Raw genomic sequence first — 27,508 nt, forward strand, 5'->3', positions numbered from 1 at the left:
GGCCGGCGGGCGGGGCCTGACTCCTCCCAGCCACGGCTAGCCACGCCCCCATATCCACGCCCCTGGGCCCGCAGGAAATAGGGGCGGGCCGCGGGCCTAGCGTGGCGGGAGGTGGAGCAGGGATGCGGCTGAGGCCAGAGTCCAGGAGGGCCTGGCTGCAGGGGAATGAAGCCTCCCCCTTCTTGGGTAGAAGCCTTTAAATACGGGCTTGGGCCCGGGACTCGGGGTGCGGCGCCTGGCAGCCTTAGAGGGGCGTGCGGTGAGGGCAGATCAGACCGAGCAGGGCGCGAGTACAGAAGCTGCGGCTGCGCGGCCCAGAGCGAGGAGCTGTCCGAGCCGTCGGAATAGGAGCGGTCGGTGCTTGGTCGTGGGTAAGCGCCTTTCCCAGGCTGGCCTCGCCGTCCCGTGGGGATGCTCCTGGGTCCCAGCGGGATGTGCAAGGAGCCAGGGGGGTGTGCGCGCAGCTTCCAGTCGCGCCTTGCGCTCGGTCCCGGGCTTCCAATCTCACGACTCTCGTCTCCTCTTCTGGGTTCCGGGCGGGAATCGTCTTTTGGATCTGCTGCCCAGGAGGAGGACTAGCTTGGCTTTTTATTCAAGACTCGCGAGTTTTCCAATCGCTTCTCTATTTTTCCCCACTTTCCTACTTAAAACAAATGAGATTTCCCTGGCGCTTCTGAAACCCTAATATCCACCAAAGGAAGTGGTCTTCTGGTTGGGGACCCCATTTTGGTCTCAGAATCGAAGTCTTTTGTTTGTGTTTGGGGTCTGCTCACATGGAGGGCTGCTGCTTTCCTCACGTCATTGGCCGCCCTAAAGAAACTAAAGAGAAAATGAACCAGAGAGCCCTTTTAAGGGCGAAATCCTAAGACATTCATTCTATCGTGACATCTTTATATGAGCTGTCTTGGAATGCTTTGTTGGCCACCACACCGTATAAATGGCTTTATTTCATGTTAGGGAAGGCCTTTCTTGCGTGTTCAGGAAATCATGCTGTGTGAAACCTTGAAAAATTATGCCTCTTTATATACAGGAAGATAATGGAGTAAGGTTGAGAATTTTGGTATATGGGAAAGGGGGATTCACTGGTAGGGAGCTTTTCAGGGATATACAGAGGAGTAGCTGTTCATTGACTGCCCTCAAAGACACAGTGAGCCTTTGAGTTTCGTCAAATCCCCTAAGAAATGGACAACAGTAGTCTGGTCTGTTTCTTGGGGGTGAGGGGAATGGGGAGGTAGGTGGGAGGGGCTGTTCTGGAAATGAAAGATCTTACTGTCTTCTCTGAGACGTGCTTTTCAGTACCCAGCATCTAGTCTAAGGTAAGTGGTAGACAACCGTTATTGAAAGGATTTCATTTCTTCTCCCATTGCTGTACTTATTTCTCTAACATAAAATCTATAATTAATAAGCATACTCCATCTTCTCTCTTGCCATTTCCACAGCTTTACATGGTACCCTATAGATAATAAGGTTAACAGACTTTCTTACTGATTGAATATTTTTCCTGGGTCAGGCATCTGTTACTGTTTAATTTTTGGAAATATCTAAGATGATGTTTGAAGTTGATGTATCCAGCCATAAGGTCTGTTGCCTTAGCTACTGGATAATTAGTTTTGGAACAGCCTGGTTTGCTGTGACTTTCCCAAAACGCAGAGGTAAAAAAAAACTCATTTCAAACTGACTTATTCAGTGAGCAAATATTCCCATTTCCTGACAGCACAGTAGAGGGTCAGAAGGTACATAAAAGCAGAAATTGAAAATGAAATCAGAAGAGACTGTGTTGGGCAAATTATTTATCACTAACACTGTATCAAGCTCCATGTTAAAGCTTATTGGAGGTTTTGTTGAAACTCCCAAGTGGCAGTTTATTCAGACCTGCACAGATTGTACATCTAGCTTCTTCAGTAATTTCCCCGTTGTCATCTGCAAATTCATACTTCATGTGAAATAGCAACATGGGGATAACTGAAAAAGTGGAGGGTAGCAAAGTAGACAGGAATGGGGTAGGTGCAAGTCTGAGTGTTTACCTTGTTATACAGATTTAATTTTTGAATCATGAATTACTACTTATTCAAAACAAAAATAAATTTTAAATATTTGTTTATGCATTTATCACAAAGAATATTGCTTTCTTTCAGGGACTCAATTAGATCCCATATTTTGTTCATACTTACTATTTTACTAAAATTCCATTTTTTAATAGTTATAAAAAGTCATTAGAGATCAGGCTGTGAGTTGATATCTGCAAATCATGGCTACGAAAGATTAATTTATAAGCCAGATTACTTGTTTGTTAATACAGACCGGGAACCTCAAGTGGGTTGGTCAGCTCATTCTCTTCCGATAGGGAAGTCTGCCCAGAGAACCAATGAAGATTAGAACATTGCTTAATACAGACCAAAGTGAATTGGATCTTCTTAATTCTGTGCTTCATGTATCTTTTTTCATAATAGGGATATACTTGCTAGGCACTGTAATTAGATCCTGCCTTCCAGAGTACCTTCTCTGATCCGTGCAGGAATATACTAACAAATTCTTAAACTCGCTGATTGCCATTTTCCTTCTCTTTGGAATCCATGAATGGGTTAGATCAAATGATGTCTGAGATTGGATTTAGTTTTTGACAAGGACTAAAATTCTAAGAATCTGAACAGTTTGACAATTCTTGTTCTCATTACCGAATAAACTAACATTCTTAGTATAAGTCAGTCCCTTGTCACTCTGATTAGTGTGAAATCAGTTCACCTAATGGCTTTTGAAAAACCTACCAAAATCTATGTAACAGCTTTGCTAACTACAAAAGTTACTTTCCTTTAACCATCTTACGGTTTCTGATTAAAGTTGAGATAGAATCTAAGATCATTGTCAAGAACCTGAAAATAAATCGCTGAAGCCAAATTGTGTAGGGAATATAATCTCAGAGGCCAATTCTGGACTTTGGAACTAATCTTAATACCGATTATTTTAGTCTAAACCTATCATAAAGCTGACCTTTGTGTACTAGCATTTATTTAAGCTCGGATTGCATTGGTGTGTTCACCCTTGAATTTTCCCTCAGCAATCAAAGTTACTCTAATGTGTTAGAAGACTAAGTAAGGTTCTGTTTTGCTTCTTGACTTTCTAAATTATAATCTTTGTGACTCTTCTCCAGTAATACCAGTTACAATAATTTTTTCCATGTTTCATGCTAGTACAGCTGAAAACAGGGTAGGTCATCCAGTTTTTGTTGTTGTTGTTTTGTGGAGGGAGTTAATTAGGTTTATTTATTTATTTATTTAAATGGAGGTACTGGGGATTGAACCCAGGACCTCATGCATGCTGAGCATGCACTCTACCACTGAGCTATACCCTCCTTCTACTTTTTAAATGATTGCTTTCATAAATCTTATTGAGTGTCAATATAGGAAATCCTTCCAGATATCTGTCACCTTGACAGTTTTTATAAAGTGTGACGAATGTGCAGTGTGATTTCTTTACATTTTCTGTTTTCAATAGTGAACAGTCCTACTGTTTCCCTCCTAGTACAGTCATGTTTGAAATTAAGAAGATCTGTTGCATCGGTGCAGGCTATGTTGGAGGACCCACGTGTAGTGTCATTGCTCATATGTGCCCTGAAATCAGGGTAACGGTTGTTGATGTCAATGAATCAAGAATCAATGCATGGAACTCCCCTACACTTCCTATTTATGAGGTAAACAATATTAAACAACACTTTGTTCTTATACTCTTTGTTTTGTTACTATTTTTGCTAAATTTATTTTTTATGTAAAAATCTATGACTGCAACTGATAAGAAATTAAATGAAAAGATCTAAATATACAATGTTATGAACATTATAATTATGATTATGTCAAATATGCTGAGGGAAAATGCCTGGAGAGAAGTATATCAAATATTAATAATGGTTGTATTAATACAATGAGGTTGTGAGTATTTTTTTCTCTTCTCTATTTTTTACTTTTGTCTGTTGGTATGGTTACCATATTGTAATAGTAAAATTTAAAAGTGGTATTCTGTAAGAATAAAATAAATAAAACTGGATGTTTATAAAATATAAATGTAAATGTTTATATATTCATGGAAGGCTATTATATTTTTGGATTATTGTATTTATATTAGGGAAACCTTGGATGAATAAATGATGTCTTTCATATTCAGTGTTTAGTATCCCAAATTTGTTTAATTGGAATTTTAAAATTTCTATGAATTTAAAGAATTTATAGTTAGGAAAATATGCCTCTATCTTATTATTAACAATTATTATTTATTGTTAACTTACCAACTATTAAGCAGGATTCCATTTTTTAAAATTTTCACTGTAAAATGAGTTCATGGTATTATGTTTTTGAATATTATTTGACAGTATTTACTAAAGTTGAAAATATGCATAGTTTGACCCAGAAATTCCACTCCTAGATGTATATCCAACAGAAATACATTCATATATGCACTAAAACACAGGTATTAGCAGTGCCATTGATAATAACACCAAATGGGAAGCAACCTAAATGTTGTCAGCAAATGGATACATAAATTATAGTATGATCCTGCAATAAAATACTATATTGCACTGAAAAAATCAATGAAACTACTGCTGCAGGCAGACAACTACTATTTCTTCTTTTTTTAAATTGAAGTATAGTTGATTTACAATGTTGTATTAGTGCTGGTGTACAGCTTAGTGATTCAGTTGTACATATGTATATTCTTTTTCATTTTCTTTTTCATTAGAGGTTATTACAAGCTATTAAATATATTCCCTACTGTTAAACAACAGTAGGACCTCGTTGTTTAAAAAATATGGAATGCTTTATGAATTTGCATGTCATCCTTGCACAAGGGCCATGCTAATCTTCTCTGTAGTGTTCTGATTTTAGTATATGTGCTGCTAAAGTGAACACAGAACTACTATTTCTATTTGAAATCTGAAACTCTTTCCTGCGACTTCAGGGCTTTGAATTGTGTGTTCTACAGATATGGAAAACAAATTTGTCGTTACCAAAGGGGAGAGGAAAGACAGGAGGGACAAATTAGGAGTATGGGATTAACAGATACAAACTACTACATACAAGATAAAAGCAAGAAGGATATACTGTAGAGCACAGAGAATTATACTCATCATCTTGTAGTAACCTACAATGGAGTATAATCTGCAAAAATACCAAATCACTATGCTATAGACCTGAAACTAACACATACTGTAAATCAACTATAGTTCAGTATAAATAAATAACAACCAAAAAACCTAAAATAGAAACAACAGTAAGCCACAAAGGAACTGTGAGGATGATCTGAATTTCCCATGTAATAATCTTGTTACTTGTTAAAAGTTAAAAGTTAAATTCCTCCAAAAAAATAGTGTGTTCCTCATGGATGTTGAATCCAGTTGGGATATGTAGTTAGAGTAAAAGAGTTAAGATCTAAAATGATTTTTTTCTATATCTTACTTGGGGAAATGAACTGTGCAACCCAATTATCCATTTCAAACGTATGTCAGGCCTTTGTTCCATTTTTATTTCTTTATTTTATGTTGTAAAACTACTCTTGCACATTTTCTTGGCCATACTGAGATATGAAATGTTATGTGAAATGTCAAACAGGAAGAACCATGAAAGAAGAAAAATGAATGGCAGGTTTAACTGGCGTTCACACTGCTTTCTGGATTCCTTTGTTGAGTAGCTTATACATATCATTACTAGTTGTAATTTTATACTTACCTACCTTGGACAAAGCAAAGAAATATTTTTATTTCCAGAGAAACCTTAGATACCTTTGTAATCAATTTCCACCTTAAATCTGTATCCTATAATACATTTTAAAATATACAGTGAAATTGATACTTGTTTACAGTGGTGGTATAAAAATCTATGGCATCGGTTTTTCATTGTAAATACCAGGTTTTCATATCAGAAAATCTCTTTTGGTGACTAATATTTAACTCCTGATCACTGATAAAGAAATGATAACTAATGTGTATTTATAATATTTAATGAGTTCTTTTGAGTACACAGCCTCCTTGAGAGTTGTTCCACTCTCAGTCTACCCACTCTGAGAATCACAGAAATATTTAGGAGGAAAAATGATAGGATTTGATTGTTGATTATATAAGAAGGATGAAAGAGAGGAAGGAAGCTAGAATGATATTCAAGAATTCAGGGCTGAAGATGTAAAGTTAAGGTTACGCAGGTAGTTTAAAAAAAAAAGATTATGCAGGTAATAGTTAAAATTGGAGTAGTTGAGCTCTCCCAAGAAGAGCCTGTAGAGAGAACAGAGCATGGGTCAAGGACAGAACCCTGGCAAATGCTAACATTTGATGTTGGGTGGAGAAAAAAATGCCATAAAGAAACAACGAAGAGTAGTTCAGAGAAGGTGAACCAAAACCCAGAAGTATCGTAGTGCAACCTCCATAAAGATATATATGTCTTGATTATGAGTGACTAACACAGTGGCCAGTACTTAATAAATGCTCAACAAATGTCTGCTGAATGAATGAATAAGCTGTCAGTTATGCCAGATATAGGAGAAAAAAGATCCGAGACATATCCATGCAATTCGGTATTATGGGTGCCATTGTAACTTTTACAAGAATGATCACGAATGTCAGGAGATTGAAGAAGTGAGAAAGTGTAGAAAAGGAGTAAAAGTCTTCTTTTAAAAGGTTTAATTAGAAGAAAATAGAGGGGGTGGTCACTGGAGAGGGGCAGAGGGGAAAGTGATTTCATTTATTTATGTTTTTTTCTATGGTTGATAAAGGATCAAGCATGTTAGTAAACTACAGTAGACAAATCACATAGAGAAGGAAAGGTCAAAAGCTTAAGAATAAAGGGTCCAGTTGGTGGAATAAAGTCTAGAAAGGTCGCAAAGGTGATGGGCTCCTAAGCACAAGTAGAGGAATTGACCTTGAAAGTCTCTTTCTTGGAGACAGGGAAGTAAACAAGGATGGATAAAGATACAGACAGTTTTGTTGGTGAGGACATGATATAAAAGACACTGACACGTTGGTCATCTCAGCTGTCTGAATGTGGGAGGCAAGATGGTTTTGAAGAAGTTATAGTGGAGGTTGGAGCAGGAATCTCAGAATGAGAGGACAAGTGAAAAGATTATGAAGGCTACATTGAAAACCCAGCTAAATATACTTAGAGTTGATGAATTTATGTTCATTGTGGTTCTTTTCTTGTTTTATTGGCTTATGTTTTATGGGTCAAAACTATATTAGTAAAAGGGTAGTCATGTTCACTGCCTGAGAAGGAAATAGTAATGACCATCATATAAAATATGGTAATAAGATATTCAAGTTTTTACTCAGAGAACAGCATAGTAGATACTGTTAATATTTAACAATTAAAACATTTTTGTGTTACCATATTTAATGCTTTTTTTAACTTTGTTCATTGAAAAATAATAACTACTTCCAAAAACCCAAAATGGATAATTTGCTGTGCTTCTTTTGAGTAAAATTTTACAATGTGAAAGGATTTGAGTTCTTCCATAAAAAATACCATGTAAATCTTAAATATTAATTATGATAATTACATAATGACTCTAATAAGAGGTAGAACCTATATCATTAACTATCTCTACATTTGTTTTGGAGATTTACAAATACCCCAGTGATTTTAACAGAATAATATAGTTATTCATTTTGAGGTGTTATTAAGACAAAAAAAAAACCAGTATAAATTCTGCATTGCTCTGATTTTTAGGTGACTTTAATTTAAACATTAGGAGATTATATAGGATTGAATTAAATTTTCTCTGAAAAATTCCAACTCTGTAACCTTTTACTCTCACTTTCTAGAATCTAGTTAAAATGATAAAGCAAACAGCTGTTATAATTGGCGATGTTCATGGTATAGTGGTTCGTGTATTTTGCTGGTTCTATTGTACATTTTAGTTAAACTAATAGAAATTTGAATTTACTTTTACACTTTCTCCATTTGCTTATGTTAAAGTGCCTCAGAACCATGAAGAAAAGTGGATTACCTCTGGATATAATTCCAGACCTTTGGTCCCTGAAGTGGCTTTTTACTTTGCTGTATACGGTTTTCTGTATGTCCATAATATTGTGGATATTGTTTGAACCTTCTCCTCCAGTAGAGGAGAAGGTCTGTTTTGCTTTGGTTTTTAAGAATTCTTAAACATGTCCTTCCTCCCATGGTTTATTTGAATCAGGATGCAAATAAGATCCATATATTACAATAGATTTGTATCTCTTAAGTGTCTTTTAAGACGACAATATTTTAATCTCTCTTTCTTTCTCTGTTTTTCGCTTTAGTTTATTAATTGGAGAAACCAGGTTGTTTATCCTGTAGAAATTTTCAGTCAGGATTTTGCTGATTGAACTGATTTTATCAAATTTAGACTTGACTTTTTTGAGGGGGTGGGGAGCAAGAATACTTGTTAGGTGGTGTTGTATAGTTCAAAATTCTTTTTGGGGGGAGGGGAGGTAATTAGTTTTTTTTTTAATTTATTTATCTTTTAGTGGAGGTACTGGGGATTGAACCCAGGACCTCATGCATGCTAGGCATGCACTCTACCACTGAATGATACCCTTCCCCCTTCAGAATTCTTAATTATATCTCCTGTTAAATTGTATGGGAAAAGTAGCACATTTTTAATAGAAGTGTTTCTTATAATAGGACTTAGAAAAAATATATTTTCATGTATGTATAGAGTAATTATTGACTCACAACCAGTCTAAATGGCCTGTGTTTTATGATCTAAATTCTTGGGGGTAAAAACCTGTATTCATAATGACGATGCAAAATCAAATGTTTGCTTGAAATCACAAAAGACTTTGACTTTACTGCTGATTGTGTTGACACTTGGAGTTAATTGTTAACACTTATGAAACAGTCAGGTGCTTGGTAAACAGTGACATGCATTTAATTGATCTGCTTTAATTGTGGTAGGATCAATTTTGCTTTGTTTGTTGTGTCCCATCATGTACACTTGATGGCCTTTGGTACCAATATGATCTTTGATTTTTCTACAGAGGTGTTATTTGAGAGCAAATCTAGACCTTTAAATTACAGCATGACCGTCCTCTTAACGAATGTAATCCTATACTATTGGCTTATTTCATATTATTGATAAAATGTATGTACAACTTCTTTTCTTTTCCCTTTTCAGCCAGGACTAAAAGAAGTGGTAGAATCCTGTCGAGGAAAAAATCTATTTTTTTCTACCAATATTGATGACGCCATTAAAGAAGCTGATCTTGTGTTTATTTCTGTAAGTATTTTCCTTTGCTGTGTGAGTTTTAATGTATTCTTGTCTATATAGAAGTTTCATTGAATTCTAACAGTAAATCTATTGGTATTAAGCCACAGCATTACTTAATATAGAGTTGTCCAGTTGAATTTTGGTTATCACTAACTTTTTATCCAACACTTCACCAAACCCTATTATCATCTGGTAATTTCAGATCATTGAACAAATAAATTCAAAGAAAGTTCTAGTCTGAGATCTAGAGTTAGAAAGCACTGGTAATGTGTGAACACAGTGGGTGATAGTATATATATTTCATCATTTCTTGTTTCCACTGCTTGATGGAGGTGACGTAAAAAGAATCAGATAAAGTTTGCTTGTAAACTTATAGGCATCTCCTATCTAGATGCATTTATGGTCTGAAAATGATTTTAAATTGTTTAGAACTTGGTTAGGTTGTTAGGCTAGTCCACAGACACCTGCAGCTCATAATACAGCTAAACTGTTGTACCTTTGTGATGAAAAAACTAGAATCAATGCTTGGGAGTACATTCTGGTAGTCCAATATTTGAACCAAGGTAACTTTTTTCTTGCTGCTCTGGTAACCATCTATTCAAATATTCTGTGTGATAGTATAGTTACAACCAATTGGTGGCTGAGCTGGGATGTTATATGACTCTAGATGTTTAGGACCTTAAGGAATAAAGGGTAAGCCAGTGGTGTGAGCTTTGCCTGGGTTCCACAGAGCATAGATGCTGTTGAATTGACTATGCTTTGAGACAAAAGCAGTGCTGTAAAGATATGTGAACTCCAAAGGAAGTAGTAATGAAGCCCATAGTAAAAGTGTGTCATGAATTCAGTCTCTCCTTTTGGCTTCCCTAATTACTTCAGAGTAATTGGTGCCACTTCTATGACTCACCTACCCAGTCGCTACTTAATTCTTGCAGAAGGTTAGGGTAGAGGCATAGAAAAGGAGACATTATTTTGGAGTATCTAGATGCTTGGAGAAAATCAAGAAGTTACCTTAGCCTAATATTTGGATAACCAGATCCTGGAATGGCAATAGGGGAATTTTCAGTTAAAAATTTTTTTTGTTTAAAGTATCTATTCTTAGGCAATAGAGTCTGCCTCAGTCTGGTCTAGCACAGATAGCTGATTTTACACTTGTTTCTCTGCCAGTCTAGCCTGAGCTGCCTTGAATCTTTTAAAGCTATTATTTTATGTGCCTATTAAGGTAAATTATTATAGTATTACTCTCTAGATTTGCTTTTTATTTTCTTTTTTAAATTTACATGTATACTTTTCACTGTGGAAAATAGCAAACTTCTACAAAAGATGAAAACAACAATATAGTGAACCCTTGTCTACCCATCCTCCATTCTCAGCAGTTATCATGGCTGGTCTTGTTTTATTTACTTCTTCTCTCCATTTCCTCCCACTCCAGCTTAATTTCTGGGTAGGAATCGTTTTATAATATCGAATCAGTTTTTTTTTTTTGAGATAAAAGGATTTATTTTATAAGACACGAAAATCAAAAAGGAAAACATTAAAATTTAAAACTTCTAAAAAAAATAAAATGCAAGTAATAAAGATTAATATTTGAAATATATAAAGAAAATTTTTAAGTCAATTTTTAAAAGGGACAAAGAGCCCAACCAAAATATGAGTAAAGACTATAAACAACCAATTTACAGAAGAACCCTGAATATCCAATATGCATATGAAGATGTCTGAGTCTCACCAGTTACCAGGAGTATTCATCTGAAACAAAGAAATGCATTGGAACCAGTTTTCAAGTGTTATCTTCAGAGCTCATTTATCTGGGCAAGCTGTCTGATCATCTGTCTGCCTGTTCTGTGGCCTGTTTAATGTTATCCCATCAGCCATCTTTGCCCTTCTGTACTCCCTTACACCCTGACTTCCACATCTAAGTCTTTTCCTAAATTGTTCCATGCATACAAACAACTTTATCCTCCTGCTTTTCACACTTCAACTCAGTCTTCATGTTTCGATTTATTTTGGCTTGATTCCTTTATTTAGTCTCCTGTTAAGTTAGGAGCTTGTCAAGAGAAGAAAATTGGTGCTACTGACTGGTTCCAAAATTATTCCTATTTAGAATTTTAGACTTTTCAGAGAATGTTTATTTTCATGAGAGCTCATGTGTTAGATTTTAGAGAGCATGTTATCCTCATTTTCCAATGAGTTCATTGAGGTCATTGAGGCAAAGGCAGCCACACTTCCCTGAGGTTTTATGATACACCTAAGCCAAAACTAAATGCCTAGATGCTGGACTCATGATTTATTTTTCTATTTTGACAGTCTTTGTCTACATAGTATTCTGTATCCTGAAGATGCTAGATAATTTCTAGCTTTAATGAGCCAAGAAAGCATTTGCCAATGATACTGCAAACATTTTTGAAAACCTGTTGATATAGGTCTATAAAAAAGAAGAGTGAAAAGGAGTTTAAAGTTTGGTTTTAAAGACCAGGATAATATATTACATACCATCAAGAGAGGAAGAAAGAGAAAACTTATATTTCAAACTGTGAACTCCTTTCGGAGTCTCTCATCTTTCTATCTGCAGGCTTAGCTTCGAACCTGCCTGCCTGGTTCTGATGCATATACAGTAACTTCTCAACAGAAATTTATTGAATGAGTTTTCCAGGTGCTTCATTCTGTTCCCTCTGGTATTGTATTTATGAAATGTATTATTTCAATGGAACTAATAGAAGGTGGAATCAGGGCTACTCATGGTAGTTAACTTCACACTTGACTAGTCAGTTGATGGTCCAGGGCATGTCGTGAAATGAGGGAATATCTCACCAATCCTCTGTTCTTAATCCCATATACTCTCATCAGGTGAACACTCCAACAAAAACCTACGGAATGGGGAAAGGCCGTGCAGCAGATCTGAAGTATATTGAAGCTTGTGCTAGACGCATTGTGCAGAACTCACATGGGTACAAAATTGTGACTGAGAAAAGCACAGTCCCAGTGCGGGCAGCGGAAAGTATTCGCCGAATATTTGATGCAAACACAAAACCCAACTTGAATTTACAGGTATGAAAAAAAGAAGCATTAGAATCTTGTTCTTCTTATGTAAATATCCATGCTGTAAAGTTGTCCATATATTTTTTTTAATGGGGGAGAGATAATTAAGTTTATTTATTTCTTTATTTAACAGAGGTGCTGGGAATGGAACCCAGGACATCGTGCATGCTAGGCATGCACTCTGCCGCTGAGCTATACCCTCCCCCTAAAGTTGTCCATAATTAATGCCAGCTTAAAACTTTCCTTTGCATTGGGATTCTAGGTGCTATCCAACCCTGAGTTCTTGGCAGAAGGAACAGCCATCAAGGACCTGAAGAGCCCAGACAGAGTGCTGATTGGAGGGGATGAAACCCCAGAGGGCCAGAGAGCTGTGCAGGCACTGTGTGCTGTGTATGAGCACTGGGTTCCCAGAGAAAAGATCCTCACCACTAATACTTGGTCTTCAGAACTTTCCAAACTGGTTGGTATATAGCACTCAACTCTTTATTAAATTTAAAGCCAAGGACTTACTTCTCTTAACCCTGATTAGCTACACAGGTACTTTCTTAATATTAATAAAAAGGTATGTTTTTGAAGATAATATTCTTATACATTATGAAATAATTTTCACAAGGGGGATCAAATATTTGGGTATAAAATATCCTGGAATATATAAGAGAAAATAGAACTTTACATTACAATCGTAATTTAAAAGATCACTCTTGCCCTACTTTTACTTTCTTAATCATCTTTCTTCTCTAATTTAAAACATCTTCCTGTCTCAGCCCATCCATTGCCTCCTCAAACTAAGTCCATCAGTAACTTTTATATCTCCCTCAGTAATTTGCATCAACTCAATGAAATATAATGCAGAAGCACACAATTCCTATTTCAGCTCATCGTAGTCTTCCTTTTCTTTTTTTTTTTTTTTAAAGGCAGCAAATGCTTTTCTTGCCCAGAGAATTAGCAGCATTAACTCTATAAGTGCCCTCTGTGAAGCAACAGGAGCTGATGTAGAAGAGGTGGCAACAGCCATTGGAATGGACCAGAGAATTGGAAATAAGTTTCTGAAAGCCAGTGTTGGTAAATTGAAAAATTTCTGTACATAAAAGTAGGTTTATTTAGCTAGGTCTCTAACTTTAAGGAAGCCTTTGCTTAGCTTAACTCCCTTAAAATAAAATAATGATTCCATTATACATGTAGCCTCAGCCTATTAATTTATATTGTATAATAATTACTGACTGATTAGTAGAATAAACATAGGTCAGTGTTTTAGGAGGATTATATTAGTATTTGGTTAGAACATTTAGGACAAGTAAGTTTGGGAGACCACATAGGAAATGTTGTAACACTTTACTGAAGCAAGTAAGGAAAATTTCCCTATCATTTGCTTTTCCTACTAATGCAGTTTTGGAAATGCAGCCTTGGTAAAATACAGTTGATCCTCATTATTTGTGGATTTCATATTTGTGAATTAGCCTATGTGCTGAAGTTTATTTGTAACACCAGCATCGGTACTCATGATGCTTTAGTGGTCATTTGCAGGCATGAACAGAGCATTAAAAATTTTGAGTCACCCAACACATACATTCTCAGCTGAAGATAAATAAGGCAATACTGTTATTTTCTTGTTTCAGCTCCCACAAAAAACATTTTGCTTTTTGTGGTTTATTTCTTGCCACATTTTTTGTATTTTTGTGTGATTCCACTGTTTAAAATGGCCTCCAAGCATATTGCTGAAGTTTTGTCCAGTGTTTCCAAGCACCAGAAGGCTGTGATGTTCCTTACAGGGAAAATACATGCGGTTTAATAAGGTTCATTCAGTCAGGCATGAGTTACAGTGCTGTTGGCTGTGAGTTCAATGTTAATCCATCAATCTTATTTTAAAATGTGTCTTTAAACAGAAACACACATAAAACAAGATTATGTGTCGATCAGTTGACAAAAATGTGACCAGAAGCTCACAGGCACCTAATGCTGTCTTTTCCCTAGGAACAATGCTTTAGTGTATGCTAATTCAACGTTTGTGGCAGATTTGTAGAACATAACTATTGGGCTTAAGGAGAAGTATTTTTGGATATAAGTTAATAAGGTTGATGTCAAGGTAAATAGAGACTTTTAGAGTTTGGGCCATAGGGAGCCCTTCCTATATTTTTGGGACCTCATGCCATTTCCTAGCCTTTTAAATCTTTCTGATATTTTCTTCTAGTGACCATTTAATAAAAATAGCTACTATTTACTGAAGGCACATTATGCATCAAGTTTTGAACCAGCACTTTATATATCTTATTTATTAATCCTTATAACTTATTACAGAGGTGCTGGTATTTACATTATATAGATGATTAAGGATCAGAGGTAATTTTTATAACTTGCTCGAAGTCATACAACTAATGAGTTCTTGATTCCAAAGCTCACGTCCACCTTCACTGTACAGTGCATTGTGCTAGAAAAGGGGTGGGCAACCATAGCCCTCAGGTCAAAACTGGCCCACAGCTTATTTGCTTATTTTTGTAAGTAAAGTTTTATTGGAACATAGCTATGCCCATTTGATTGCATGTTGTCTGTGACTGCTTTTGAGCTACAAAGGCAGAGTTGAATAGTTGTGCCAGAGACATTATGGGCCATAAAGGCTAAAATATTTACTATCTGACCTATAAAAGTTTGCCAGCTGTATGGTAGAATTAGAGATGTGGGGCAGTGATACCAGATGAATAAGGGAAAAGATAGAAAATGTCACCATAATAAAACTTTAGCTAGAAAACTCTTTGGAAATTATCTGTAGGGTTGATTGGTTGCTTGCAAATTTCACCCAATTTATAAACCCACTGATTTTCCAACATCCAAATTTTATCATTAAAAATCCTAGCATAGGCTGATTAGTATGACAAAGAAATTTGTTACATGATTCAGTTGTGTGGTTCCTAAATGAAAATATTGTCTTTTTTTTTTTCTTTATTCAGGTTTTGGTGGGAGTTGCTTTCAAAAGGATGTTCTGAATTTGGTTTATCTCTGTGAGGCCCTAAATTTGCCTGAAGTAGCTCGTTATTGGCAGCAGGTATTAATCCTTAGAGTCAACAAGTTATGATTAACTTCTAATTAAAACATGTTACTTTATCAAATGTTTTTGATAGGATTAATTTTTTTCCAGGTACTCATTATTATATTCAGTTTGTTCATTTTAGGTTTATTTATTGGGCTTCTGTGTTTATAATGTGTTTTTTGGTAATCAGCTGTGATGGAAGTTTATGATAAAACCAGTATTCCTTCAATTTTATGACTAAATTTGGAGTTAGAGTAAAGCAAAAACTGCCACTTTCAATTACGTCTTCTCTATCTTGAAAGGCGTAAGATAAAAATAAAGGAAGAACCTGTATTGTAATGCTTCCAAATGGTTGAAATTTGTTTTGTCTCTTCCCAGATTCACAGAGCTAAGATTAGAGACCCTTCTCAAGATGGAAATAGAGTTAATATTTACTGAGTGCTTAAACTCTGTGCCAGGCACTCTTTTAAGCCCTTTACATGTAGTATCTTAGTTCTCATCATTAATGTTATCCCCAGTTATAGACAAGGAAGCTGACGCTTAGTGATGTTAAGTAATTTGTTCAGGATAGCTGCCAGTGTTCATACCTTTTGTAAATATTTTTTCCCCAAGTCTATGGTTTTTCAGATTTTGGCAGTGAGTGGGAATGTAAGAAAATGCACATTTTTAGGGAAATGTACACTTTTAAGTTTATTTCACTCAATCCATTATGTTGGCTTTATCTTACTGTCCATTGTAGGGAAAATGCAGATAAAGACTTGGTTTTCCAACACTTTGGACTCACTTCCCAAGCTCTCAGGCTCTGAGACAGCTTATAGAAGCTTAGAGCCTTAAATAAAACTCATTCCTTATATTCATCTAGTCACCAGTATGTCGTCTTATTTATAAACTCTTAGGAGAATAACAGATTAGGCAATCTGACACTTTTATGCATAACATTGAATTACAAATTTTGCCAGATGTTCGTGGTGTTATGGCTCATCCAGAGGCAGATATAACTTTGTGCATTGTTTTGACTATTCTCTGTTCACTTTCTACTCACAGTTTTGGTGAGGGGTCGGGGGTAAGCGTATGAGGGAGTATTTTGGGATTTAATTGCTTCCACAGGCTTTGGAGAAGTTGGCTATGGAGAACACTGTGTTCTGTGTGCCTTTTTTAGGCTGGCCTCATGGCTGGACCTCAGATGGGAGTGAAATTTAGCTGTGCCCCCTCTCTTTACATCCGTCCCAGCCTGGTGCATGGGAAGTTAAGCCAAATGAAAATTTAAATTATCAGGATGGCTATAAGGAAGGGGGGTGGATGATGGGTAATTCTTTTTTTTTTCCCCCATCTGTAGATACTAAATAGGTTGGTTAATCTTTGCCTCCTGTTAATTTATTAGGCTTGTATTCAGACAAGAATACTCACCATGAAGCCGTGAGCAGTGTGTAGCACAGGATGCACCTCTTAACTGATCACTGCATAATTGTACATGTGATTTCAGGTCATAGACATGAATGACTACCAGAGAAGGAGGTTTGCTTCCCGGATTATAGACAGTCTGTTTAATACCGTGACTGATAAGAAGATAGCTATTCTGGGGTTTGCATTCAAAAAGGACACTGGTGATACAAGGTATCAGTTCATAAAAATACTTCAACCTTTTTGAGAATGTGAACTCCTCTCTGATTTTTGTGATGGTGGATGTGTGTGAAATACATGTATGTATAAAGTATAAAGAATAAAAATGAAGTGAGCAGCCATATCCTCACAAGAAATAGAATCTTACCTGGTACGATTAAACCCCTTAGGTATTAGAATATATGCCATTTAAGAGCTTAGGAATACTGACTTTTTTTTCCCTTCAGAGAGTCGTCTAGTATATATATTAGCAAATATTTGATGGATGAAGGTGCACACCTCCATATATATGATCCGAAAGTACCAAGGGAACAAATAGTTGTGGATCTTTCTCATCCAGGAGTCTCAGAGGATGACCAAGGTAAGTAAGGCTTTGTGTCTCATGTGTCACTTTGAGTTTGGGCCCCCAAACTTGTTTGTTCTCTAGAAACCTTTGATAATTCAGTTTTTATCATTTATTTCATTGGTAGGCCCTCTTTTCAAACTCATTTCTTTAAAATTAAACTCTCAGACATTGCTTCCATCAACTTTGATTTCAAGTAATCAGCTGTGGGTTAGTCTAATGATTTTCCAATATATTCTAAAAAGCCCCAGAGATTCTAAGGAGATGCTTCTGGGGCAAGATTAGGGGTACTTCAGGCTCCCTACCATTATCCTCACTCACACTTCAACCAGACTTTTCCACTCTGTCAGACCTCCAACTCCCACTGCAATCCCAGTGTTAAAATGCATAATTTGAAATCACTCCTTTCTTATTCCAATTTTTTGTTGGGTTGTTACAGTGGCCCGGCTTGTGACCATTTCCAAGGACCCCTATGAAGCATGTGATGGTGCCCATGCTGTTGTTATTTGCACTGAGTGGGACATGTTTAAGGTGAGGTGACGTACATGAGATGAAGGAGGGTTTTAGGGGTGTTCTAGTATCAGTTGGGGTTGAGTATGTATGTGTGCATGTATGTGCTCTGATTGTTTCTTTGGTTCTGTCTTTACAGGAACTGGATTATGAACGCATTCATAAAAAAATGCTGAAGCCAGCCTTTATCTTTGATGGACGGCGTGTCCTGGACGGGCTCCACAATGAACTACAAACCATTGGCTTCCAGGTAAGCATGACCCTGGATTGGTTTTGTTTCATTTGTTTGGTCATTTGCTTTTTTAAAGGCTTTGAGTTTTAGAATTTTAGTATTTTCTCATTTAGCAATAACATAACTCTGGGGCAACATGTCAGTCAGTTCTCTGGGAATCTCTGGGGTATTTGTGAATTAGTCCACTCCCTCCTTAAATTTATGATCTAAAGGTCATTCAGTATGGGTCTCTCTTACGTAGTATCTAGGAAGTCATCAGTTGCCTATCATGTAGGGGCAAGATATGCCTTGCCTTACCTCATATAAATGTCAAGTAAGAAAATAAATTACAAATTAAAATTTTTTTTCCTGGAGCCTCCAAAGCTGCTCTGCAAAACTGTCTGCATCACACTGACCCCCTCAGAAGCCAGGTCACTTATTGCTGTGTGAATGTGAAAAGTACAGTACTCAGTGTAATTGTCACATGTTGGTACAGGATCCTGGACCCTGAGTGCTCAGCACTGTGCTGGTGCTGGGAGAGGTCTGAATGAGGTGCGAGAGATGCAGGGGCTCCGGCCCTCTTCTGATTCAGGGTTTGTCAGCTAATTATGGAACATTTAGAGCGCTGACCGAAACCTGAACAGTATGTTTGATGTTGCATCTATTTCAGTTCTACCAGGGGCCCCAAAAGTGTTAAGAAAAGGAGCTACTTTCCATTTCCTCAGAGCAGTGTGGACATGGAGTGGGAGGCTTGGGGGGATGTCAGGGAGGATAAAGAAATCTGCCAGGAGGTTGCATCAGCACAGTCCCCAAGCAGAGCAGCGCAGGGCTGTGTTCAGAGCTGGCTGTGTGCGTCTGCTCGACACCCGCTGTCTTGGAGAGGTACTGAGAAGGCCCTGTGTGCTGTTCTAAGTATTTGATCTGGTTCTCTTGTCACTGACTTGTTGAAGATCCTTATTTAGAATTCAGTGCCCATTTCTCATTCATGAGAGATTAACTTGCAGCAAAACTCAGATGGCATCCTTGTCTGTGCACACTCCAGCAAGGACCCTGGGGGCTCTTCTGTCCCACCCCTCCTTAGCGAGTTAACATGATTGTTTTTTCCTGTCATGACTGAAACTCAGCAAGGTTTTTTTGTTTGTTTGTTTTTTAAGATTATCTGCAGGCACAGACACATTTTCTCTTATTCCTGTTTTACTCATCAAAAGGAGAAGATACATAGAGGATATATATTAAAATGAGTTTGAGTTCTTATAAAAGAACTTATAACTTAACTTTTGCTAGCAAGGATTAAAAAAAATTAGGATGGAATCACTAAAGAAAGTGTATTTACAAGTCACTAAATAAGATTTATAATTGATTATTGTATAATTGATCAATACGAAGCAAAAACCCTTTGTGGTATGAGTCAGAATTAGATATTATTTTTAATTAAAAAGACATTTATGAAAATTGTGTAGTATATTTAACTCTGCTGTAGAGAGGAGATAAAGTTATGACTATTAAAAAAGAAGTGTCTTTAAAGACTGATGATTTTGGATAGCAGGGAAAAGATTTAAAATGTAATATGCAAAATGAAAATTGACTACCATTGATTTATTGAAGGCTAACTTCTTTTCTGCCAGACACTGTGCTGAGCACTATCTAGTTGAATTCTTACCACAGCCTTTTGAGGTAGGTGGGTAACACCACTCACAAATGAGGAAGAAAGACCTTCACAAGTTTAGGAAACAGCAGTTATCAGTCAGGATTCCAACTGGAGCCTTTTTAGACTCTGAAACCCGAACTTCTAAAAACTATGCTGTTACAGCTTGTGCAAGTTATTTTAGAATAAGGAAAACAGACATTAGAATAGAGTTGGAAAGAATGTGAATTAACATTCTGGCCTGCAAGGTAATCACATAAATAAGCACAAATATGTAGTACATAATTAAGAGTTTTGATAAATGCTGTCAAATTGTATTCCAGAAGGGTTGTGGAATTTTACAGTCCCATTAGCAATATAAAAAAGAGATGGAAAGTGTGTGTGTGTATTTGTGTATACTTGTGTTTATGTATATATATAAGCTGTGTGTGTTTCTTCTAGTAAGGTGACATACTACTTAGCTTAGGTAGCTATACTGAAGTAACCAGCTATAATAAATAAAACCTAAAATTGTAACGGCTTAACATAATAAAAATGTGCTTTTTGCTCATTAAAAAACAATCTGGTCTGTTTACTGCTTGTGTGTGTGCTACTACGATGATAGTGGCATATGCCTGCCTACTCTGAACGGGTCCGGTGCTGAGAATGACAGGAGTGAGCGTGTCTAAATACGAATATGAAAGATGGAGTGTAGACTGGTTCTAGAAACATAAAAAATGTGGAAGGAACCAAAGATCTTTTGTATTAACCCAGACAACCTGAGAAACTTCTGCTTTAAAAAAAAAAATCACTTAGGTTTTCCTCCTTATTATACTGCACTATAGAGATTTTACATTTATGTATTGTAATTGTTAGTAATTTTCTCTCTAAAAAGATTAAAAAAAATTTTTTTCCCCTCTAGATTGAAACAATTGGCAAAAAGGTGTCTTCAAAGAGAATTCCATATGCCGCTTCTGGTGAAATTCCAAAGTTCAGTCTTCAGGATATACCGAACAAGAAACCCAGAATATAAACATTGCCATTTTTATCTGTAATTTTTTTGGTACTTTAGGATAGCAAATATTTATCTGATATTCAGTGGTAAATGAACCAAGTGCTTTTAAGGAAACAAAACTATTTTTTTAATAATCACATTTATACTAGTTGTATGGGAATCAGCATATCTGGTAATTATCAAACTAGAATATTTTTTACATATTTTTATAATATTGTTACCTCAGTGATTGGATGAGTAGCAAATAATCATGTTGGTTTTAATGGTGTTGATTTTTGTAAAATTAAACTTTAAACACTTTTTACTTTATAAAATGTCTTTAGGCAGCAGTTTAATATCACATTTTAATGGGAATGGCACTCTTGTTTTTCTGATCATCGGTTTATTTACTTGTCATTAAGTATGTATTTTAAACCATAAAATTGCTATATTAAATACTAAGCTACACCTGTTGACTTTTCCAAAGTGTCATGGAAATTTAGAGATTTCTGGATTAATTGAGTGAGGTGGCCTCCACTGCCATTTCCTGTCTCTCTGAACTTAGAAGGATGCAATGGGCAGAATGAGGTCCAACTTTTCCCCCCTGTGCTTCCACATTAGAACTGACCCTACAAGTATCATTTGGTTATTGTTCCTTTGCTCCTTTTGTTTTAATGAACTGCATCGTATTTTTCCTTAGTCCAAAAAGATCATCACTGCCCATTTCCAATCAATCAGTAAGACTAAAAGGCAGTTTTTTTTAACATGAGAAGATCATGTGGTGAAATGAAAATTTACTTCAGACCTCTTCACTTCTCATTTATCCTCACAGATCATTAGTTTTTTAGTCCAAGAGCCAGAAATATTTGTTACCTTTACTTTGCATTTTATTCCTGTAATTCACTGCAGTTTCCCCCTTTGCCTTTAAGTAATAAAAACAGTATAATCTCATGTATAAACTTAAAAAAGTAGATATTACAAGTTATGTATGGCATAATCCTGAAATAAGAAATTTTGTGTTTTCATCTGCTTTTTTTCTTGTCTCTTGTTGACTTTGATTTTCTCTTGTGTTTATCATTATTGAAATATGTCAGATGTCCCTTTGATGCTTGTGCTCCGCTGAGAGTGTACAAATTGTATTAAACAGATGCAAGCCTCATCCTTTAGGAATTTTGCGGTTCAGTAAGAATCTACAGAGATAAAGATGAGGACAGAGACATCTGTACAGATATCAAATATATAAATAAAATACTCTGTATCAGCCACTGTGTGGGTGTATTTTTTGTCTAGTACATGTAACTAATGAGTCATGACAGTCTGACATTAAATAGGAAAATATCACTCACTATTTTGAGAAAAGGGCATTACATTGTTCTTTTAAATGATGCAAGAAAGGGAGGGAATTTAGCAAACAGACTAGGTATCAGCAAATTAAAGCTCATGGGCCAAATCTAGCTAGCTGCCTGTGAGCTTAAGATGTCTTTTACATTTTTACATTTCATTTTAAATGGTTATATAAATTGCTATCTGACCCTTTAAGACAGAAGTTTGCAGACCAGAGAACCAGAAGCAAAACACCAGAAAGAGACAAACACGAGTATTTGAACATAGATGAGCCATAAGACTTTGAAGTGAGGATGAGCTTATTAGTTAGAATTTGCTTTACATTTCTGCTTGAAAATATTCTTGTATTCTGTTTAATAATCTTATATTAAAGGGATTATAACCCAAAGATGTCTTGCCTAAAGGAGATAAAATAAGGCACTGGTTTTAAGTTGCAGGATGTATCAGTGCCTAGGATTGATAAGTAAATAGTTATGCATAAAATATACTAATTAAAAGGGAGGAGAATTAGTAACTGAGGGAAAATACAAAAGGCATTTCATAGAGCCATGTAAACTGGCTATAATGGGGGAAAAAAACCCCAGTAACTGGACAGGTAACTTAAAACAGCAATTTGAGGCCTTTGTGTGAAAAGTTGAAAGAAGACAGTTAGCCTTGTTTTCCCCTATTAAGGAAATTAAAGACCGTGTGTTTTTTAAAAGTTGATACAAGATTTCTATTTTTATTAGCTAATATTTTATGTGAGATTATTAACTAGTACTTAAAATCGAAAATAATACATGGACACGGTTTTAAAAAATTCAAATAGATACAAAAGGGTATATAAAAAAGTAAAATCTCTCTCCTACAGTGTGTTCTCCAGAAATTATGTTATTCAACTTCAGACTTCCAGCTTTTAATCCTGATTGCATTACTTATTAGCAAGTGATATCTTGGCTAAGTTACCCAAAAGCCTTATTTTCCTCATCTATAAAATAGAGATAATTCATCCCTAACTCAAAGTTGTTATGTGGATTACATGAGATCAATGTTTACACAAAGATCTTACTGGCAATGGCTGGCAGGTGATGGACACTCCTGTTAGGCACTATAAAACTGGCCCCACTGACCCAGAGCCACATGTAGACTCTGGAATCACTGAGTACAGTAATTAACACAGACTTACAGGGCAGGCACTCTGCTGAGCCCTTTAGGTGCACCTTCTCATCTATTCCTCATGTAAGGCCTTTGACTGGAGTTTAGGAAACAGTAGTAGGTGATGTATTTTAATCAGTAACACTAAACAGTGTTCATTTTCAGATGGAGGGCAGAAGGCTAGAAAGATTAAGTAACGTGCTCAAAGTCCCAACAGATGAAGTACGAGCTTTTCTTACCTGAAGTTGAAAGCATCCTAATTTCAGAGGTATTACTACAGGGAGCAATGTGGCCTTAAGCAGGCTGACAGGATAGCATCCCAGGGGAAGAATCAGATGACGGATAAGGTAAAACAGCATAAGCAGCAGCTGAGAAGGACGTGAGTACATGCCCTTCCCCTCCCCGCCTCCCCTGGGACTCCCACCTACTACAAAGGGGTCTGAGGTTCTGCAGGGGTCTAGGGATGGGGAAGAGCAGGGAGGGTTCCAGACAAACTACTGAAAATAAGGCCTAGTTTCCTATGTAAATTCACTTGTTCTCACGTTTGAGACTATTTCAAATTGGGTGTCTGTGTACCCACTATAAGGCAGATGCTGTGAGGTGCTAGGAAATGGAGGGCATAGATGAATGACAGCAATCTTGCAGAGAAGCTAAGACACATGAGCAAATATGAAAATAGCCGTAAATGCCATGTGGGTACAAAGGTAGTTTACTCCTGCCAAGGAAAACAGGAAGACTTCTGGAGATAGGTTGGTATTTGAGGTGTGCCTTTATAATAGACATGACCTTAGCAGGGAAAGGTGGGTCAAAAGAGCAGTCTGTGTCAAAAGCAATGGGAGCAAAAAGATGTATGCAGGAAAATTCAGACTGGTTCTAGGGAAAAGCAAGTTGCTTTTTTGCTTGGAATTGAAGGGACCATGAAGAGGAATAGCTGGGGAAGACTGGAAGTTTAGACTAAGGAGAGGCTGTAGAAAGCCTTGAACTTCAGGCTAAAGTTTGGGCTTCATTTAATTGTCAAAATGGAGATACCAGTGGTTACACAACATAGTGAATATACTTAATCCTACTGAAGTGTATACTTTAAAATGATTAAAATGGTAAATGGAATCACTGAAGGTTTTCATTTTAAAATATACTTTCTTAAAAAAAAAGATATTAACTTAGTTACACTAAAGAGACTGAAACTAGCTTTCTAGAGCTTGCAGCCCCAAACTAGATATTACCATCTAGTTTATTCATACACTGGCACTGTATTAAAGTTTTAGACCAAAAACTCAGGAAGAACTATATCATTAGTGCCAGTCTTGCAAAATAATACTTCTAAAGGACCTTTAAACTTCAGAGGATAGGTTGGATACAGTGCCCTCTTGCTCCCTTCCTCCCTTCCTTTTCCCTGAATATAGGTCAGAGACTACTCATTGTAGACGTGCATTTACAATACACCGCTAGTAACATGGGAGATTATTTTAGGTGAATATACATTTTTCTTAATTTTAATAGGCATTAATTTTGAAGGCATTAGAATAAACATGCTTACAAATTACATTAGTTAGTATTTAAACTTGGCTGCTCAATAGAGACTAAAAAGATAAGTGTCTTAAACAGAACAGAAATGTACTTCTCTCACACATGGAGGTCCAGGGCACTTCAGTAGTCACCAGAGGCTCAGGCTTCTTTACCTGGGCTCTGCCACCATTGACACAAGTCTCTTATCTCACAGTTCAAGACGGCTGCTCTAGTTTGGTGCAGCCATTATGGAAAACAGTATGGAGGTTCCTTAAAAAACTAAAAATGGACTTAACATATGATTCAGCAATCCCAATCCTGGGCATATATCAGAGGGGATGCTAATTAAAACAGACACATGCACTCCAATGTTCACAGCAGCACTATATACAATAGCCAAAATATGGAAGCAACCTAAATGTCCATCAACAGATGACTGGATAAAGCCATTGTAGTATGTAATACACACACACACACACACACACATACACACACATATATATAATACACACACACACAATGGAATACTATTCACCATAAAAAATAAAATAATGCCACTTGCAGCAACATGGATGGACCAAGAGATTGTCATAATAAGTGAAGCCAGAAAGAGAAAGAAAAATACCATATAATATCAATTATATGTGTAATCTAAAAAACCCAACCAATCAAACAAACAAAAATACCCAACACAAATGAACTTATTTACAAAACAGAAACAGATTCACAGACATAGAAAACAAACTACAGTTACCAGGGTGGGAAGGGGAGGGTGGAGGGATAAACTGGAACATTGGTTTGAAGGCCAGAGAAGGAAGCATGCCCAGCAGGACAGCAGAAGCTCTATCCAAAAGGAGGTGGGAGAGGGGCACACGCTGGGGCCTTAACCCTAAGTCTTTAACTTGAACAGTCAACCTTCTCATCTCACCACCTCAGAGGCACAATGACTTACATCCTGGCATTTACACCCATGTGACTACATTTCCCAGCCCTCAGGGTCAAGGAGAAAAAAGGTAGGTGGGAGTAGGGGAGGGTTCTTTGCTAAAGAAACTGATTCAGCTGTTTAGGGAGAACTATAGCAACAAGTACAGTTCTGCACCAAAACAAAGCCTTATGCATTCTAAGTCCAACACTAGCTATCTTCAAGTTTGCCCTAAAGCAAAGCCAGCAAGTCAGAGCACTGTCTGGACTGTTGGTCATCTGTGTTGAAATAACATATGCACTATTTTCATTCTCTCTGAACTTTCCTAAAATGGCACTAAAGGAATAAGAAAGCTATAAACTGACAAGGACAAAAAATGGGAAAGGAGGCACCGGTAGAAGAGAAATGCCCACCAATTTTCAGAAGGTGGAGAGCAATGGAAAGCTAAGTAACTTATTATAAAGAAAAGCAAGCAGAAACTCCAGTGCTCAGACAAGGAACTGCCTTCTGGATGTACGTAATTGGCCCCTTAGAAGATCCCAAGAATTGGAGGCACCACATACCACAAGAGGTGGGGTTTAGGTGTGGGCCTAAAAACAGGGGACTTTGATAGTAGATTGTACAAGGAAGAGTCAAACGCACCCAAGTCTCTACCCTACCCCACACCAAGAAACTATCTTTCCCACTCCTTACTCTCATGGGACATTAGAGGTTTACTTTCAGGAGGAATAGAATCAGAAAGCTTCGGACTTGGGGAGGGTGTTGTTCCCTGGAAAGAAGGGAACTTTAAATAAAAGCCTGCATACCGAACAGAGACCCACACTCCCCTACCCTCTTGCTTTTACTCATTTGGCTCTGAGAAAGCCAGAAGCCAAGTTTATAACACTCAAGGCAGAAGACTTGAGGATTATAATTATTTTGAAAACTCGAATGACTTTAGGGAAATAATTCTGACATTTGGGAATCACTCATTGAGAAACCCAGCTCACCTCCTAAACACTCTACAGTGAAACTCTATTAGTTACATAGCCCTTCCACCCCAGCTTCCAAACAGCTTTGGAGTGGCTCATCACTTAGTGTGAAAGTGCACAGCCACGGAGTTGAAGGAAAGCCTTCAACACAAAAGGCAGAGACTAAAACAAACAAAGGAAACAGAGACAATGCTCAATGCAGAAAACCACAACTTCAAAACACTAATTATCCTTAGAGAGAAACGGAAGAACCTGTAGCCATGAAACAAGAACAGGATGCTATTTTAAAAAAGAAAGAAAGAAAAAGAATAATCAGAGAAGAGCTCTTGAAAATTAAGATGTGGTGGTCAAAATTTTAGCAAGAGAATGACTGTCAAATGAAATTTTCACAGAAGCCCAGTAAAAATAATTAAAATGGTATTTTATTAGCACAAACATCTGTTCAAATATGTGTGCGCAGCTTGAGTGGCTGGGAGTGCCCAGGGGGAGAAGGGCACGTACTCACATCCCTCTCAGCTGCTGCTCCTGCTATTTTGCTCTACTCACATTCCAAATCTTTCTTAGGGTGTTATTCTCACTCTTTTGCCTAAGGTCACTCTTTTGCCTAAGGTCACTGGTGCTCATGTTTCTTAATGTAATAATAGTGATACTATCTCTAAAAATCAAGATGCTTTCGGCTTCAAGCAAGAGAAACTCCTATTCAAACTGGTTTCATTAATAAAGATATTAATTCACCAAATAGGAACTGGGTGTCAGGGCTGGCTGATTCAGTGGTTGGAGAGGGGACAGGGACCCCTGTACTAGTCGATTTCTTAAAAACCATGCACATTTGTCACTTTCACTTTCTTAAAAATGCCATTTGTGCTACAGAAAGAAAACGATCAGATGTACTAAAATGGGCACATGCCAAATTTGAACACATTGGAGACCACTGATGCATTAACGTGTGCTGCCCAATCAAGAAATTTTGTATAGGCCTCCTGCCATGTCTGTGCATCTAAATGCACTTCTTAATGCATCATTGTTGAGGAAGGTCGAAGCACTACCTT

At 36.9% G+C, this 27,508-nt stretch overlaps 1 protein-coding gene and 1 non-coding gene across 3 annotated transcripts; one reads left to right on the top strand and one right to left on the bottom strand.

Annotated features, from left to right (window-relative positions):
* Window positions 1-86: 86 nt before the first annotated feature.
* On the top strand, window positions 87-21,843 carry UGDH (UDP-glucose 6-dehydrogenase). 2 transcript variants are annotated; one of them, XM_015244000.3, is made up of 12 exons: window positions 87-371; window positions 3,520-3,688; window positions 9,130-9,231; window positions 12,067-12,267; window positions 12,521-12,718; window positions 13,173-13,320; window positions 15,201-15,295; window positions 16,764-16,894; window positions 17,128-17,261; window positions 17,683-17,774; window positions 17,893-18,003; window positions 20,511-21,843. In XM_015244000.3, the coding sequence occupies exons 2-12, from the start codon at window positions 3,527-3,529 to the stop codon at window positions 20,619-20,621; spliced, it is 1,485 nt and encodes a 494-aa protein (XP_015099486.2). In that variant the 5' UTR covers window positions 87-371; window positions 3,520-3,526; the 3' UTR covers window positions 20,622-21,843. The 2 variants fall into 2 exon arrangements, with proteins under 2 accessions (XP_015099486.2, XP_015099487.2); XM_015244001.3 differs by having other exon boundaries at window positions 3,525-3,688.
* Window positions 4,792-4,898, bottom strand: LOC116276852 (U6 spliceosomal RNA). Its single transcript, XR_004186353.2, has one exon. It is a non-coding gene; the product is annotated as a U6 spliceosomal RNA (small nuclear RNA).
* Window positions 21,844-27,508: the final 5,665 nt, after the last annotated feature.

The sequence above is a fragment of the Vicugna pacos genome, chromosome 2 (assembly GCF_048564905.1).
Source record: "Vicugna pacos chromosome 2, VicPac4, whole genome shotgun sequence".
NCBI classification, from domain to species: Eukaryota; Metazoa; Chordata; class Mammalia; order Artiodactyla; family Camelidae; genus Vicugna; species Vicugna pacos.